General features: G+C 55.7%; 1 protein-coding gene across 2 annotated transcripts in view; it reads right to left on the bottom strand.

The window, feature by feature from the left end:
* Positions 1 to 13739, bottom strand: part of Ahnak2 (AHNAK nucleoprotein 2) — a 38148-nt gene extending 24409 nt beyond the window's left edge. The window contains exon 1 of one of the 2 annotated variants that reach the window (XM_060388266.1): positions 13522 to 13739. In XM_060388266.1, the coding sequence (XP_060244249.1) occupies positions 13522 to 13576 (55 nt within the window). In that variant the 5' untranslated portion in view covers positions 13577 to 13739. Of the gene's footprint in view, positions 1 to 8606; positions 8755 to 13521 lie in introns of those variants that run through there. The other variant, XM_060388267.1, reaches the window with a different exon arrangement.
* Between the last annotated feature and the right edge of the window lie 879 nt (positions 13740 to 14618).

A 14618-nucleotide genomic window follows, 5' to 3' on the forward strand; every position in this document is an offset into this window, starting at 1 on the left:
TAATTAAACAATATTAAAAGGAAAAAAAGGTGTCACTCAAGAACTAGATACCCAGTAAGCAATCTTTCAAATACGGGAAAAAATAAAGACACTCTTCTATAGCAACAACCATTATACCCATACAACTGAAAGAGAGAAGATAGAACTTCAGTCGGTAAAGCACTTGCCTTCCAAGCATGAGCACCTGAATCCCACCCCCATGGTGGAAAGCCTAAGAAATCCCGAGAGAATGTGTAAGGAACAGACGAAGTCCTGGGTGTGGACCACTGGCAAGGACCAGTGCCTCAGACCTGTGGTCACTGGCAAAGCCTTCCTCTGGCCCATGTGCAAATGTTGACAGAGTGTACAGAAAGCCTGACTGCAGTGCTTCCTCCCAGATGACCGCAACTTGAGACCTTTCTACAGACATCCCAGCAGACTGGCTAAGCCCTCCTTCTTGGGCTGAACATAACAACTGCCCTGAGGTTCCAGGCTGTACGCAGTTGGTGGTGTCCTAGCCCACTGAGCATGGCCGACCCAGCCCCAACTCTTCAGCATGTGCGTCTGTGTGTCTGTCCTTTCTTCATTCTCATGTTGCTATGGTCCAGTTCCCAGGACCAACTCATGCTAGACAGGCTGCCCCAGACTCTTTGTGTGTGTGTGTGGGTGGGGAGTTAAAGACAGGGTTTCTCTGGGTAACCTTGGCTTTCCTGGACTCTCTTTGTAGACCAGGCTGGCCATGAACTCACAATGATCTGTCTGCCTCTGCCTCCCTGAGTGCTGGGATTAAAGGTGTGCACCACTCTGCCTGGTTCCAGACTCTTTTTTTTTTTTTAAAGGCAGGTGTGGTGGCTTGCACTTGTCATCCTAACACTGGGGAAGTAGAAATAAGCAGTCTTCTGGGGCTCACTGGCCAACCAGTCTCGCCTAGTTGGAGAACCAAGCCAGTGAGAGACCCTGCTTCAAAAACTAATGTGAACAGTACCAGAAGAACAATGTCTGAGGTTGACCTCTGGCCTAGACACACAGACGCACACACAAATGAGTTCAGATTTTGCATACTTAGCCGGGCTCTGTGGCACCCTGGGAGGCAGAGGCAATCAGATTTCTGTGAGTTCAAGGACAGCCTGGTCTACAAAGTAAGTCCAGGACAGCCAAGGCTACACAGAGAAACCCTGTCCTGAAAAAACAAAAAGAACAAACAAAAAATTTGCATACTTTACCAAGAATGATGTAAAAATGGTCAATTGATACAAGAAAAAAATGGCCAGCACCCTAGACCTTTCACCACCAGAAAAATGCAGATAAAAACTACAGAACCTTAAGGTGAATACCCATAGGAATGGAAGGTTCTCAATGAGGGATGCAGGGGCCACTGGGGGTGGGAAAATACTATTCTTTATGCCCAGTTCAGCCACAGGAAACATCGATTTCATGTGAATTACAGTTCCAAAGTAGAAGGCTTAATAAATCTTAAAGAAAACAGAAATTACTTTGGAATAAAGCAGAAAAAAAAATCTTAAAAACTGGACCCCCCCCCAAAACAACAACAACAACAACAACAAAACTGGACCCAAAGCCCAAGGTAGGTGAGATGGCTTGCTGGGTGGTGGTGCACGACTTTGGTCCCATTGCCTGCTTTTTGTTTATCTCCCTGTGATGACACTGCCGTACCAGGACACAGGGGAAGAGGATGAGCACCTTGGTAATCGAGGGTGGGTGGATGGGGGCTCTCCCCATTCTGGATGCTGGAGGGAGGGTGGGGCTGGGAGGAGAGGAGGGAGGGGCCTACAACGGAGATGTAAAGTGAATAAATAAATAAATTCATTTTTTAAAAATGAATAAGGATAATACTATATCCCAAGAGAGAAGGAGAGGAAGAGCTTCACAGATTCACACAGCAGAGTCCAGAGAGGAAAAGATGGAAGGCAACGAGGAGCCAGGCAAATGCTCTGTCCCTGGTCCTGGCAGGGAGGAAAGCAAAAGTTTGATCCAGAGGGGAAGCCAAAGAGGCTGACATGGCTGTCCTGTGGACAAGCACACAGTCTCGCCAGCCTCACGCCCACTGTGGGTTTTGGTGAGATACTTTCTTTTAGACAGGTGAGCAGTGGAGAGGAACCCCATTTGTCATGGAGGAGGAGGAGGAGGAAAAGGCCTGGCTGTGCTGGAGAAGAGAAGATGTGGGCAGCCGGAATCGATGGCTGTCACATCCCAGGCATGAGGTGAACTAGGACAATTGGTTTGGAAAACGGTCTGCCGGTTTCTACCCAGCCATTGCTGCCTACCTGGTTGCCGCAGCATCACGGCTGACAGGCACCAGCATGCCATGCATGCCATCATGGTGCCGCGCCCTGCTGTCCCAGGGATGCCTGTGCTCAGCACTACTTTACAATTTTTTTTCATATTTTTTGTTTTTGGTTTCAGACAGGTTTTCACAGAGACCCACTTGCCTTGCCTCCCGAGGGCTGGGATTAAAGGTGTGTGCCACCATGTCCCGCACTCTACAATTTTTTTAAATGGTGTTAAGTCAAGATACCTTCTCTGTGCCCAGTATGCTTATTAGTCAGAAGATAGCAAAGCAGTGAGTAGCCTCATCCTGCTCCCTGCCTGCCTTCATAAATAAAGTTTTATTGGACCACAGAAGAAATAAACAAAACTTCCTCCCCTCCACATAGGACTCCAGCCTAAACTTTCTAAATTCTGCTAAATATTCAGAGAAAGAACAGCTTTGCTGGGACACAGACCCTGGCTGGGCCCAGGCCCCAGGAATTCCCTCCACAAGGGAAAAGATGCTGAGGAGAACCAAGCCACTCCTGCCTCAGGCCTGACCTGAGGGGTAGGGTCCCTGTTACACAGACATTGTCTGTCAGTAAGGGGACCTGTGCACTGGCCTTGATGACACCCTACAGGGACGAGGAGTTCCAGGCCAAGCAGGATCCTGGCTGTAGCTACTGTGCTGTGGCCAAGGTACTGTCAGACCACGAGCAAACAGGCCTCATCTCTAAGCCTGAAGCCTGAAGCACAGAGGCCATCCTGTCAGTCCTGACCCACCTGTCCCCAGACACCATCAGCACTTGACACTCATTTCTCCTCACACCTTCCTTGCTGTAGTTCTTCTCCTGCAAAGTGGCTCTGAGAGGGCTGGGATGGAGTTTTGGGGACTGGCCCGCCCACAGAGGTGGGGAGGCCCAGACTCCCCCTTCTTCTCACTACTCTGTAGGCTAAACCATGGACCCTCACTTCCAGGACATAAGGAAAGCCACAGCCCCAACTTCCCCGCTTATAAAACTGACCTGAGGCAAGATAATACCCAAGAACCCGATATCCCTGGAAGCACTACGTGCATGCCGCAGTGGCCACCACCCCATTACCTGGTGCTAGAAGAGAAGTGCACCAACAGTCTGTCTCCATCACAGTCTTTGTCCATGCACCCCACCATTGTTGGGGCTCCCATGATTGCTCAAAGAATCCACACTTTGCCCTAGCTACATATGGACTTGTGGGATGAAGAGAAGAGGGACAGGGTGGGGGGGACAGGGGCTAGCTATAGGGGGATCCTGGGGCACTTACCCTTCCTGGAAGCCAGGCAAGAGTAGATGAACCCATGTCTTCCTGTTTCCCTGCCTGAGGCTGGAGCTTTGGCCAGGGCCCAGGCCCAGCACTGGGTCGAGTTGGGTCTAGGATGGGGGCCCAGAATGGAAGACCCCCATAGCCAGGCAGTGGCCTACTTCTGAGAAATTGTATTTTAAATCTGTTTTGGGGAGTCGCGTGGGTGTCAAAAGCCCATGAGGGAAGGTGTTGACAGCTGGGAGGTGGGACAAACTCTGTGCTGGGGGTCCAAGTGGGGTCGGAGGGAAGCGAGAGGCAGACCAGCCCTGGCCCTGTTGCCTTGGGCTCAAGCCCCTTCTCGGGCTTAACAAGCTTTGGTATAACCAATCTTACCCACACAGCCCACCCTTTCCTGTAAGGATGGGGAATAATGGACCTGAGGGAAGGCTGCACTCTGGGGGCTGACAGGAGCCCCCACCAGTGTGCAAAGAGAAAAGTGTGGACCATGGTGGCTGCAGGACAAAGGCTGCCTACCTCTGCCAGCTGTGGGGAGGGGGGGGAGGAGCCTCGGTGTGGAGTCTCATCCTCTTAGAACATGACGCCCAGGCCTGGGGGACAGGGAAGAACCCTGACTGTCTGCCCACATGTCTCTCAGAGACAGCTCTGTAAACAACCCGGCCTTGAGCACTGCCACCTAAAGAATGACACAGGTTGTTGACAGTCACCAAAGCCCCATTTTATAGAGGAGGAAATGGGGATACACCTGAGCCAAGCCTAACAGGTCTGGCTACTGTCACCTGATGTTCCCCCAAATTCCTTGGCCTGTCCTCAGCACCCCAAAACCTTCACACAGTCCCAAGCCCTGCCATTAACATCCCACTTCTATAGGCACAGACCTGCACTCAGGGAGGGACTGCAAGGCCTGAGGGAAGTCTCTCCCCCTCCAGGGCATGGTGAGGCTGGGCAGGGATACGGTGGGGGTACCATGGCGGAAGCCCTGGTTTGGAGAAGCTGGAGTTCCAGGAACTGGACTATTTTGGGGTGAGGCTGAACAGGTCAGCCTGGGGGAGAGTAGGGGAGGTAGGCAGGGACTACATAGAGGGTCATGTTGGTTCCGTGATCCACGGCCACCCCCTGTTCAGGGCCATCAGAGCAGGGCCATGGAGGCAGGGTGGGGCAGTCATTTAAACAACACTAGAGTTTGCGTTCAGACAGTTTTGACCTTGGGGGGGGGGCTGGTGGGGTGGGCACATTTGCATGTTACCAGTGCAGTGGAATCCTTACAAAACTGACTGGGAGGCATGCAGCTCTGGGCAGCCTGAGAGTTTGTGTGTATGGGTGCACCAGTGCGCACAGCGCTGCTGTCCGTCTGAGCCTCCAGGGAAAGCCCAATGTGATGGACCAGCTGCAGGGGCCCAGGCAGGCTGACACTGGGAAGGCTGCTGCTTTCAGGCTGGGATCCTAGTGCCCTCGCAGGCTCATCTGCACCCAGTTCCACCCCACCTTGGTGTACTCAGGCCTCGCCCATCCTGGAACTTCACAAAGCTTGTGCTGAGCTGGGATGACTGTCATGAGACCTTCGGACCTTGTGCAGCAGCACCCCAGGCAGTGGCCGGCCTGCCCACTCCATCCCCCAGGGCTTCCGTGGATGAGTCTGAGGACTAGGGAGTAGAGCCAGCTCTGAGGGGCCGAGCCACCCAATCCAGGGCCAGAGCTCTTTCCCCACACGGGCCAGCCATGCCCAGGAGGATGTGCGCACTTTTCTCTCCCCAAACAAATCCCCTGGAATCACCTATGTAAATCCTTTTCATAGGCTGCTCTGCCCCCCAACCCCCAGGCAAACTCACAAGCAGTGAGTTGCCGCCTCTGCATCCCCCAAGCGCTTGGAAGGAGCTTGGTACACAACAGGTACAGAATAAATGCTAGTACAAGAAATGGCTAGGAAAGGAAAGACGTGAGCTGGTCAAAACCCCCTGGTAATACTGAGGGTGGTGGCTCGTGACCATGAATGCTAGCACTGGAGAGGCAGATAAGATGGCAGGAACCTCAGGGCAGCCGGAGCTGCACCAGAGTCCCAAGCCGCTGTGGGCTCCAGAGAAAGAACCCGCCTCAAAAACCAAAATAAAATGTCAGTGAGCAGCCCTGCCCAGACTTAGAAAGATCTGCAGAGGAGCAGCAGGGGGGAGCAGGCCAGCTCCTGTATCTGGAGAAACTGAGTCATAAAAAAGTATACTAGCCCATCAGCCCCAAAAGACTCAGACGCCAGCAAGAATGGCCACCACACCCTCAACCATCTGAGAAGAGACCAGCCACCTGGATCCTTTAAGTAGAAGGGCAAAACTGTGGACAGTTAGGGACAGTGTGGCCTGTCATGGGCAGTCCACAGCTCCAGTCCCACCTTGGCTGCCCCTAATCAGCCTGAGCCACCTGATATAACCACCCCAGCTTCTATACACCAAACCTGGTCAGTGGCCAAAATCTAGAAACCCCTCCCTAGGCCACAAGGCCCAACCTTGTAGTCCTGAGTCCTCTACAAAAATAGCTGTTTGGTACCTTTGGTACCAATGTCCCTCACAACTTAGGATCTCCCCAAACAAAAACACAACCTGCACCAGATAGGGGCAGGGGCAGGGGCAGGGGCAGGGGCAAGGGCAGGGGCAGGGGCAGGGGCAGGGGCATCTGGGAGTTCTGTGGCAGCCCACACAGCCTGCAGTGCAAAGCAGGAGGCACTGCTGCAGGGCCTTCAGGGTCCCAAGCCATCTGGGGGCCAGACAGCTCCTTGCCGGCATTTTCCCAACCCAGCCTGGCTGGCCCTGGCACGAGTCAGTCAGAGCCACAAAGAGCTGACACCCGTATTGTATCCTTCAATACCAGCAGGAAGCAGAAAAGGAGGACGCTCCCCAGCCCAGCTCTGCCCCTCCAGCCTCCCTCGCTGGCTGCCCATCCGGTCCCCTCTGACCTGAGGACTGGCGAGAGGGGCAGGTGTTGCAGGGCTGAGCCCAGAAGGGGACGGGGTGCAGAAGGGGTGCAGCTACTTCTCCGAAGAGGACCCGTTCCCAAACTTGTCTAGAAGAGATCCTGGGATGGCTGCCTCCCACCAGTTCCTCCCCTCCATAGCCCCTCCCCTCACTGTCCCTCCTCCTCTTCAGCCAGGCTCAGAGCCCCACCAACCCCCTCTCCTCAACACACACACACACACACACACACACACACACACACACACACACCCTGCCAGAGGGACTGGGTGGTTCCTCTCACAGCCAGGGACCCCACCCCAGCTCCCCCACCCCCACCAGCCCAGGCAGCTGACCTGGAGAGGAAACGCCTGCTTGTCTGACTCACAACCACTACCCCAGCCAGTTACTGTGTAGGCAGCCGCCTGGGGTGTGGAGCAACAGATATGAAGCAGATTCTCCCATTCCCAAGCCTTGGGCCTCAGTTTCCCTGTGGTGGCTGAGGGGTTCTAGAAAGGGAAAGGGGCTAGATGTGGTGGCTTGTGCTTGGGAGACACAGGTAGATCTCTGTGAGTTTGAGACTGGTCTGGTCTGCGTAGCAAGTTTTAGAATAGGCAGAGCTACATAGTGAGACTCTGCCTTAAAGAAAAAAAAAGAAGAAAAGGAAGGCTGCAAAGACTAACTTGATCCCCAACACACACAACACAGTGCCTTTCTAGCTCTGGCAAATGGCATCTCCTGTACCTGGAGCTGGGGTCAGGGGTACTGCATAAAACAGGTGTGGCTGGACCTCAACATTGACATCCATGCTTCACTCCTTCCCCTGCCATTTGGAGATTAGTGGTGGCTGAGAAACCTGCCTCCTTGGGCCTCAGATCCCAAATCGCCCACTGCCTGGAGCTGTGCCCTCTCGCACACACATCCTTTTATTGTCTCCACACTCAGCTCCTAGCTTCTGCCCTCCTTGCTCTCGGTGGCCAGCGGGCCCAGGCAGGAGCTACCAGACATACTAGCTATAGTTCTGTTGGGATCCCAGGGCTGGCTGTGGGTACCTGCACAGGCTGCAGAAGCTCACACACCTAAGGGGTCCAGCCTGGCATTCCAGGACAGGGAAGGGTCAACAAACACAGCAGATCAGCAGATCAGCGGGAAATGAGAGCCACTGGAACAGAAGAGAGAGGTGCTCCACTGGGATACCGAAGGCAAGAGCAGCCTGGGGTGGGCAGAGCTCCAAGGACGAGAAAAGGCAGAGGTCTCTGGTGGGCAAGTGGGCAAAGAGGCTTCAGGGACATCCTCAGCCCTGGAAGAAAAACCAGCAGGCTTTCCTTCCCAACCTTGGCCTAAAAAAACCTAACGGTCATGAAAGCAGAAAACAACTCTATTTACACTGCACAAGAAAGCTGGCTAGGTCTGCCCCACCTCCCGCTCCCTTGCTTGCTCTTGCTCAAGGGCCCCACTCCCAGACAGCTCTCACCTGGGAACCCTGTTTACTGCCTGACACCAAACCAAACTGTCAACTCCAGGTGGGGCGAGGCTGGGTGAGTCAGCAAGGAGCTGCAAGCTGGGGCAGCATAGCTAGAGTCAGGTGGGGAGGATGCTGGCATGAAGCACGTCTCCCGACGCCACTGTGTTCTGAGCCTGGCGATCAATCCAGTCAGGCCCCTCTACCCACGAGGCCCACTGCACAGTGCCTTCTGACCCCCACCCCTCTGATGATCTGAGATCACCATGGCACTTGCCTTAGTCAGGGTCCCACCTCACTGTACCCAGGGGTAGGGTCCCTGCAAAGGGACCTGCTGCTGGGTGGCACAGTCATCTTCTCTACCTGAGTGCGTCATGAGCCCCCAGCACAGGTTCTGACACACACACTCACACCCCCCCCCACACACACACTCTCTCTCTCTCTCACACACACACACACACACACACACACAGCACTCCCTCTCCTATCTCCAACCCCACACTCTAAGGCACACTGCTGCACCAATGGCTCTGAGATATTGGGGTGGGTGACAGTAGGAAGAAAAAGTCAGCACCACTGTGATTCTAGGGGGCCTCATGAGCTACCCCTTGCCCATATGCAACCCAGAGAAGCTCACCTGACTCTCAGCAGGCTTTGCCTACCTCAGATCCTAAGGATGCCCATGCACACCCTGATCCACCCTTGATTCCATGCAGCAGATCCCAGTGGGCAGGTGTGAGTCCATGCAGGCCAGTGGGCATCTGCTGAGTCATATATCACAGACCCTAAGACCCAGGTGTCTGGATGAGTCAAGTGATGCCCACTGCACAGGCAAGTCTGCCTCGAAGCTGCCAGGACCCCAGCTCTTTGACACCATGGGAACTTGGCAGTGACAAGACTGGGTGGGGCTGGGGACAGCTGATAGTGACTCAGCCGAGGGCATTCTCAGGGGATGTGTCACAGCAAGGCCTGGATGCTGGTGCCACTCTCTAGCAGGGCCTGCCAGTGAGGGAACCACCCAAGAGTGGCCCGGCAGCCAGGTATCTGTGATAGGCTGCCCTTCTTCCTCCCACAGAGCATCCAGTTCTCAGGAAACAAGGACCGAGGGGGATCAAAGAAGGTAGGTACAGGGAGGGACAATGCAACTTGAGCACAAAGCCTGCAGGCAGGCTTCTGCCCTGACTTCCACTCTGCAGCAAGCAAGGGTCCAGACTCCCTCACTGGGAGGGACTGAGTCATCTGCACTTGCAAATCCCAGTGCTGGGCAGCCCCTAAGGGATGGGCGACAAGGCGGCTCTGGTCCAGTTGAGACCCTGGGCTGTCTGTGCCCTTGCTGCCAGCACTGCATCCAGGAGGTAAAGTGACCTGAGGCAGCGGTGTGCCTCACAACATCCGGCAACTCTGCCCACTATTCCTCCTCCGTCACTGGGGTACACGGACCACATCCACAGCCAGAGCCCTGGAGAGAGACCTCAACACCATCCTCCATTCGCACCTGCTGGGGCCAGGTGTGAACTGCAGCATGCTGGGCAGGGAGGTGCTCGCAGGCAGGGGCAGGAGGGCCTGGAAGTGTTTGCCATGTGTGGGGCGTGGGGAGTGGGGAGCACTGCCTCCCGCCCCAGGCCTCCTGGGCCCAGGTCCAGTTTTCCATCTGAGAAAGTGCTTCTGACTATTAAATATTTATCCCAGCAAGGCAGGCCTTGGCTCCCTTGGTCTGCGACTTCCAAAAAAAGAAAAATAAAAGGAAGCCCGGAGGCAGAGGCAGAGACTAGGAAGATAGGGTCCCTAGAGAACGCCCTTCACAGGACAACAGTTTCCCTTACAGCGGGGTCCAAAACTGGGAGTTCAGTGTTTCCGCCTATGACCCTGGTCCCAGCTAAGCCTCCCTGAGCTCACAGATCTACCCTTCCCTCTGTCCAACTCCATTTCCCCAGCCCCTGTCCCCTAGCCAGATCCAGCCTGGTAAACATGGTCACTATTGCCCGTGGCCTCCTTCCTCATGGGTTTTGGGCCCTCAGTGACTCCTCCTTGTATCCAGTCTACTTCCTGCTTGCTAGACAAACAATGAGGGAATCCCTTCTTGGTCTTGGGACCTCTAGGGTGCCACAGTGCCAGCCCTTAGGTGCAGATGAATAGGTGGATAGGCATAGATGAGTGGGCCTCTCTCATGTTTGACACCACCCAAGTGCAAGATCAGCCTTTTCCTGGGCAGGGCAAATTTTGGCTTTTTGCTCCTGGGTGGCAGTGATTGATGCCCAGGTGGATAAGAGTCCCACTCTTTCTGCCATAGCTCAAGCCTCTCCTCCCTAGCCAAGCCAGCCCACGCTGCACCTGCCTCTACAGTAAAGGATGAGGAGGTCACAGAAGGAGGGACACAGAGGGTTAGAGTGAAATGCTTCCAGCAGGGGCAGCAACTAGTTTAGCCCAGGACAGAAGAGCCTCTCCAGGCAGAGTGAGGAGAATAAAGGCCTAGCCCAGGTAGAGGTGGTCACAGCTACCTGGGCACAGGAGGTTGGGAGGCAAGGGATCTGCCTGCTCAATCCCCCTGTCTACTCTCAAGCCCAGGCTATCCCTTTCTTGGCTGATAAAAAGTAGATGGAGCCTGAGGCTTGAGGAGAGCAGGATGAAGCGTGGCTCTGTCACCCAAGCCATCCAAATAAAGAGCCTTGTTAGGCAGTCATGTGCACACCTTTAATCCTAGCACGTTAATCCTGACAGAGGCAGGAGGCTCTCTGAGTTCAAGGCCAGCCTGGTCTACAGAGCAATTTCCAGAACAGCCAGGGCTATGCAGAGAGACCCCTGTCTTGAAGAGAGAGATAGGTGACAGATAAGAAAGGAAAGGAGAAGAGAAGAAAGAGAAAAAGAGTGAGCCTCATTTATTGTCAGTAGTTGACAGCCACTGACAGAGGCTTTTACTCTCTCTTCATTCTCATAGGGAAGGGACGCAGGATAACCTCTACTGCTTCCTCCTCAGTGCCTGTCCCCCCATGTATATAGCCAAGCTGAGGAGGGACTACCACAGCCCAGCCTCTTTTGTGCCCTGCCTGGTAGGGCTGAGCAGAGCTAGTACTTTTTGGAACCTCCCATTGCCTATCAGGAGTGCGGCCTGGGTGTTGTCTGAGAGCCGGGAGTCCCACACTCAGCAACTCTGCTCCCTCCCTCAGTGCCCCATCTTCAGAACTGGATCATAGATCCCCACAGTGTGGGAAAGCCTGTCCAGGAGATGACAGAGCGGGGCTAGCATGTGTCCCTGCTGAGGGCACAGCACGTGCTCTCTCTCTCTCCCCCACCCCCATGGCATCCTAGGCCCCCCTAGGCACATATGTCGGGTCTGGCCTATACCCTGACTCCAAGGGTAGGCACCTACACAGCTGCCCTGGCCCTATACTCTTTGGGGAAAGGACCTAGTCACACCATGGCCCCCAGTCCCCCCCAAACAGAACATGCAGATGCTGATGTCACAGCACCGAGGGGTCCCCAGACCCTGAAGTAGTTTCTTGAAGTGTGTTGGGGGCTAGTGCCTAGGCTCATACAGGGGGTACAGCTTGGAGAGCACTCACCCTGTCGCTCTAACTGCCTGGGATTGATTCAGCTCTGCTTCTGGGAAGAAACCAGCATGCCCTGAGGGGTATGACACCCAGCATCTGTGAGGGTAAATGCTGTGATGCCAGTCAGGAGGCTTAGGTAAGGTTCACGGCACAGTGGGTGATTGGGCATTCCTAGGTTGGGCGTATCTCTATACAGCACCCACCCACCCCACCCTCACCCAGTCTTGTGTAGGTACATTCTTAGCACAGCCACCAGGGGGCAGCCTCTGGGCAAGTTGTCTGGGACAGTGGTGGCTCTGCCCTGGGCTGTAGGAGGTGGCAGACTGCCAGGGGTGGACACCAGGGGCTTCAGAGACTAGGTAGGACTGGCACAGGGGGGGAGGGCGGCTCTGGCCTGCTGAGAGCAGGCTACAGCTGAAAAAGGCCTAAACTCCATCCTCCCTGTCAGCCTCAGGAGTGTCCTACCGAAGCATGCATATGCCTGAAGGGTTGAGGACAGCCTAGGCAGACCCCTCCAGGCCCGTATCCTGAAGGTCTCCTACCGGGGCTACACCAGGGGCCACTGCTCTTACTCCCTCAGAGCAGGTGGCGCAAGGAGAAACTGCTCCAGACAAGTCAGGGAACTACCAGTTAAAAAGTGGGAGAGGGGTGCAGAGTGTGGCTACGGTGGTCCCTCAACCTGAGCCTACGAATAAGAAAGCCACTCATGCAAACTGGAGGCAGAGGAGCACTGTGTCCCTGGGCTTTCTCCCCCTGGGGAGAACAATCTACAGCGATGTGGGTCAGAGCCAGCAGTAGGGAAGGGGGAGAAAGTGTAGAGGTCAACATTCTCCCACTGCTAGTGGGGCTAGTTGGGGCCCCTGGGCCCGGCTGTGTGTGGGAGAATCCCAGCAGGAGGACCCCTCCCCTGGGAGAGCAAAATCGGTTCTGGGAGAGTCCCGGGCCTCAATCCATACCAGACAAAAGGGCCACAGGAAGGACTGTGTGAGTGCCGCTCTAGGTGGAGAGGATGTGTGCACAGCCAACCCCCTGCTAGCACACTGCATCAGGAATGGCCTCATACTCATAACCATCATCAACTGTTTTCCCCAGATGAAGAGTCTAGCCTGTGCCAGTACTGAGAGGTCCAGCCTGTGCCAGTGCAGCATCTCTGTCCCAATTCCCTGGCTACTGTGGCTGGCCAGGTGCCCTGGGTGTGGCCAGGCTGCTGCATTACTGACCCAGAGTCTGAAGGACAGTTTCTTGCTGCCCTACCCCACCCTCCAAGACATCAGAGGTAGGGCCAGGCCACAGCAAGAACCATCAGATGCCCACTCTGCCACAGATGCTCAGCAAGAGGAGTACTGACCAACGTGGAAGGTCAGTTCCCCTTGACTGGTGCAACAGGATCCTACTCAGGCCCCTTAAAAAGTCCCAGACATCAAGCCTAGCTCTGCCCCAGCCACACCTACTTGATCAGCCACGTACATATTAGCCACACGGTGGATCCAGCCAGCGCAGAGCCTCGTAGCCCCAACCTAAGTCCTGGTCTAGTCAGGGTGGTCTTCCGCAAAAGGAGGGCAGAGCTAGATCTAGAAGCAGGACTCCCAAGGCTGACTCCTGCTTACCCTGGGTGTGTTTCATCCAGTAGGAAGCACACCTATCTCCATGGCCACCTTACTGGGCAAAGCAATGTCGCAGAGGGTTACAGGAGGATGGTGATGAAAAGGGGAGAAACAGACAGGGACAGCCAGAGAGTCCGGCGTGAAGGGAGCCACAACGAGTACTGGAAAGCCGAGAAACAAAGTAAGCTAAAGAGATAGGGAGGAGAAGGGGGTGAAAAGCACGAGGCAAGCACAAGTACAAGCAAGATGCAGAGACCCGCAGAGCCAGGGAAGGACCGAACAAGTGAGACCCGCCCTCCAGACAATCCCTTTCCGTCTCTCCAGCCCTTCCTCCCGCGCGCAGCCTGCCCCGCACTGCGCGTCCCCAGCGCCCGCAGAGCCCACCCGCCCGAGGGAAGCGGGCTGCAGGCGGGGATAAGGCGCACCGCTGCCGGGGGCTCCGGGCCAGGCGGGCAGCACCACGTGGAAGCAGTCGCACATCTTGGCGGCTGGTGGTGCGGGCCGGCGGCGGCCCTGCGCGTCCAGTCGCGGTCCGGGAGCTGATGCGCCAGGAGAAGGGCGGCGCCCGCGGCCTCGCTGCCCTGCGCTGCCACGGGCAGCCGGGCTGTGACTGCAGCTAACACTTGGGGTACCTCCAGACCTTGGCTCCGGCCCCGCCCTGGCCCGCCCAGCAGGTGCTGACCACTCCGCAGGGACGACGCGGACGGCGCCGCCGTTCTCATTCAGCCCATTGGTTGCTGCAACCGCGGCTCCGCCCCACAAAGGCCCCGCCCCGTCGGACCCAGGCCCCTGTGGTCTCCCCCCCACCCCCGCCCCGCCTTCCTCCAGATTACATTTTTGGAGCAGAGATTCGTGAAGTTCCTCCAGGGACCACCATGTCCCAGCACCCAGAATCCAGGGCCTCTTTACCTCCACCTTGAGTTCATGACAGTGGAGCACCGGAATCCAGGGAAATGACTGCTTGCGATCTGAACTTTTCCTCGGGAAAAGATGGGGTTCAGGGGCGAAAGAGGAGGGGGGGCAGCAGATGCAAGGACAAGCTAGAAGCAGCTAGTTTGCACAGGTGCCCTGGGCAGACCCTCTGAAGGCCGTCCAGGAGAACAGGACCAGAGCTGGAGCCATCCTGCAGCCCCCAGTCAGGATTTGTCCTTTCAATGTTTATTTTGGCAGCTGGGACCTGGCTGTGACAGGACTCTACTGGCTTGGCCCCTGGGCTGCAGGACAGCAAAGGTGCGGATAAGGAACCCTGCAGGGCAGGTCTGCTGGAAGTGGAGAGCAGCTGGACCAGGGCAGTGAGGCTGGGTGGGATGTCACGGATCCCGGAACATTCCGGTTGCTGAGATGATTGGGTAAGGCCTTGACCAGGGAGGGCAGGGTCTTGCTGGGCTTTGCTCGGGCACCATGCAGAGGGAACATATCTGTGGGAGGGAAAGGTCCAAGAGCTCTGTTTCCACAGAAGCAGAGTTGGCTGAGCCCTGTCTGCTACAGACCCGAGGGGGAAGACTGTTCCTGGCAGCGAGCT

Source organism: Meriones unguiculatus, chromosome 7, assembly GCF_030254825.1.
Source record: "Meriones unguiculatus strain TT.TT164.6M chromosome 7, Bangor_MerUng_6.1, whole genome shotgun sequence".
Classification (NCBI taxonomy): domain Eukaryota; kingdom Metazoa; phylum Chordata; class Mammalia; order Rodentia; family Muridae; genus Meriones; species Meriones unguiculatus.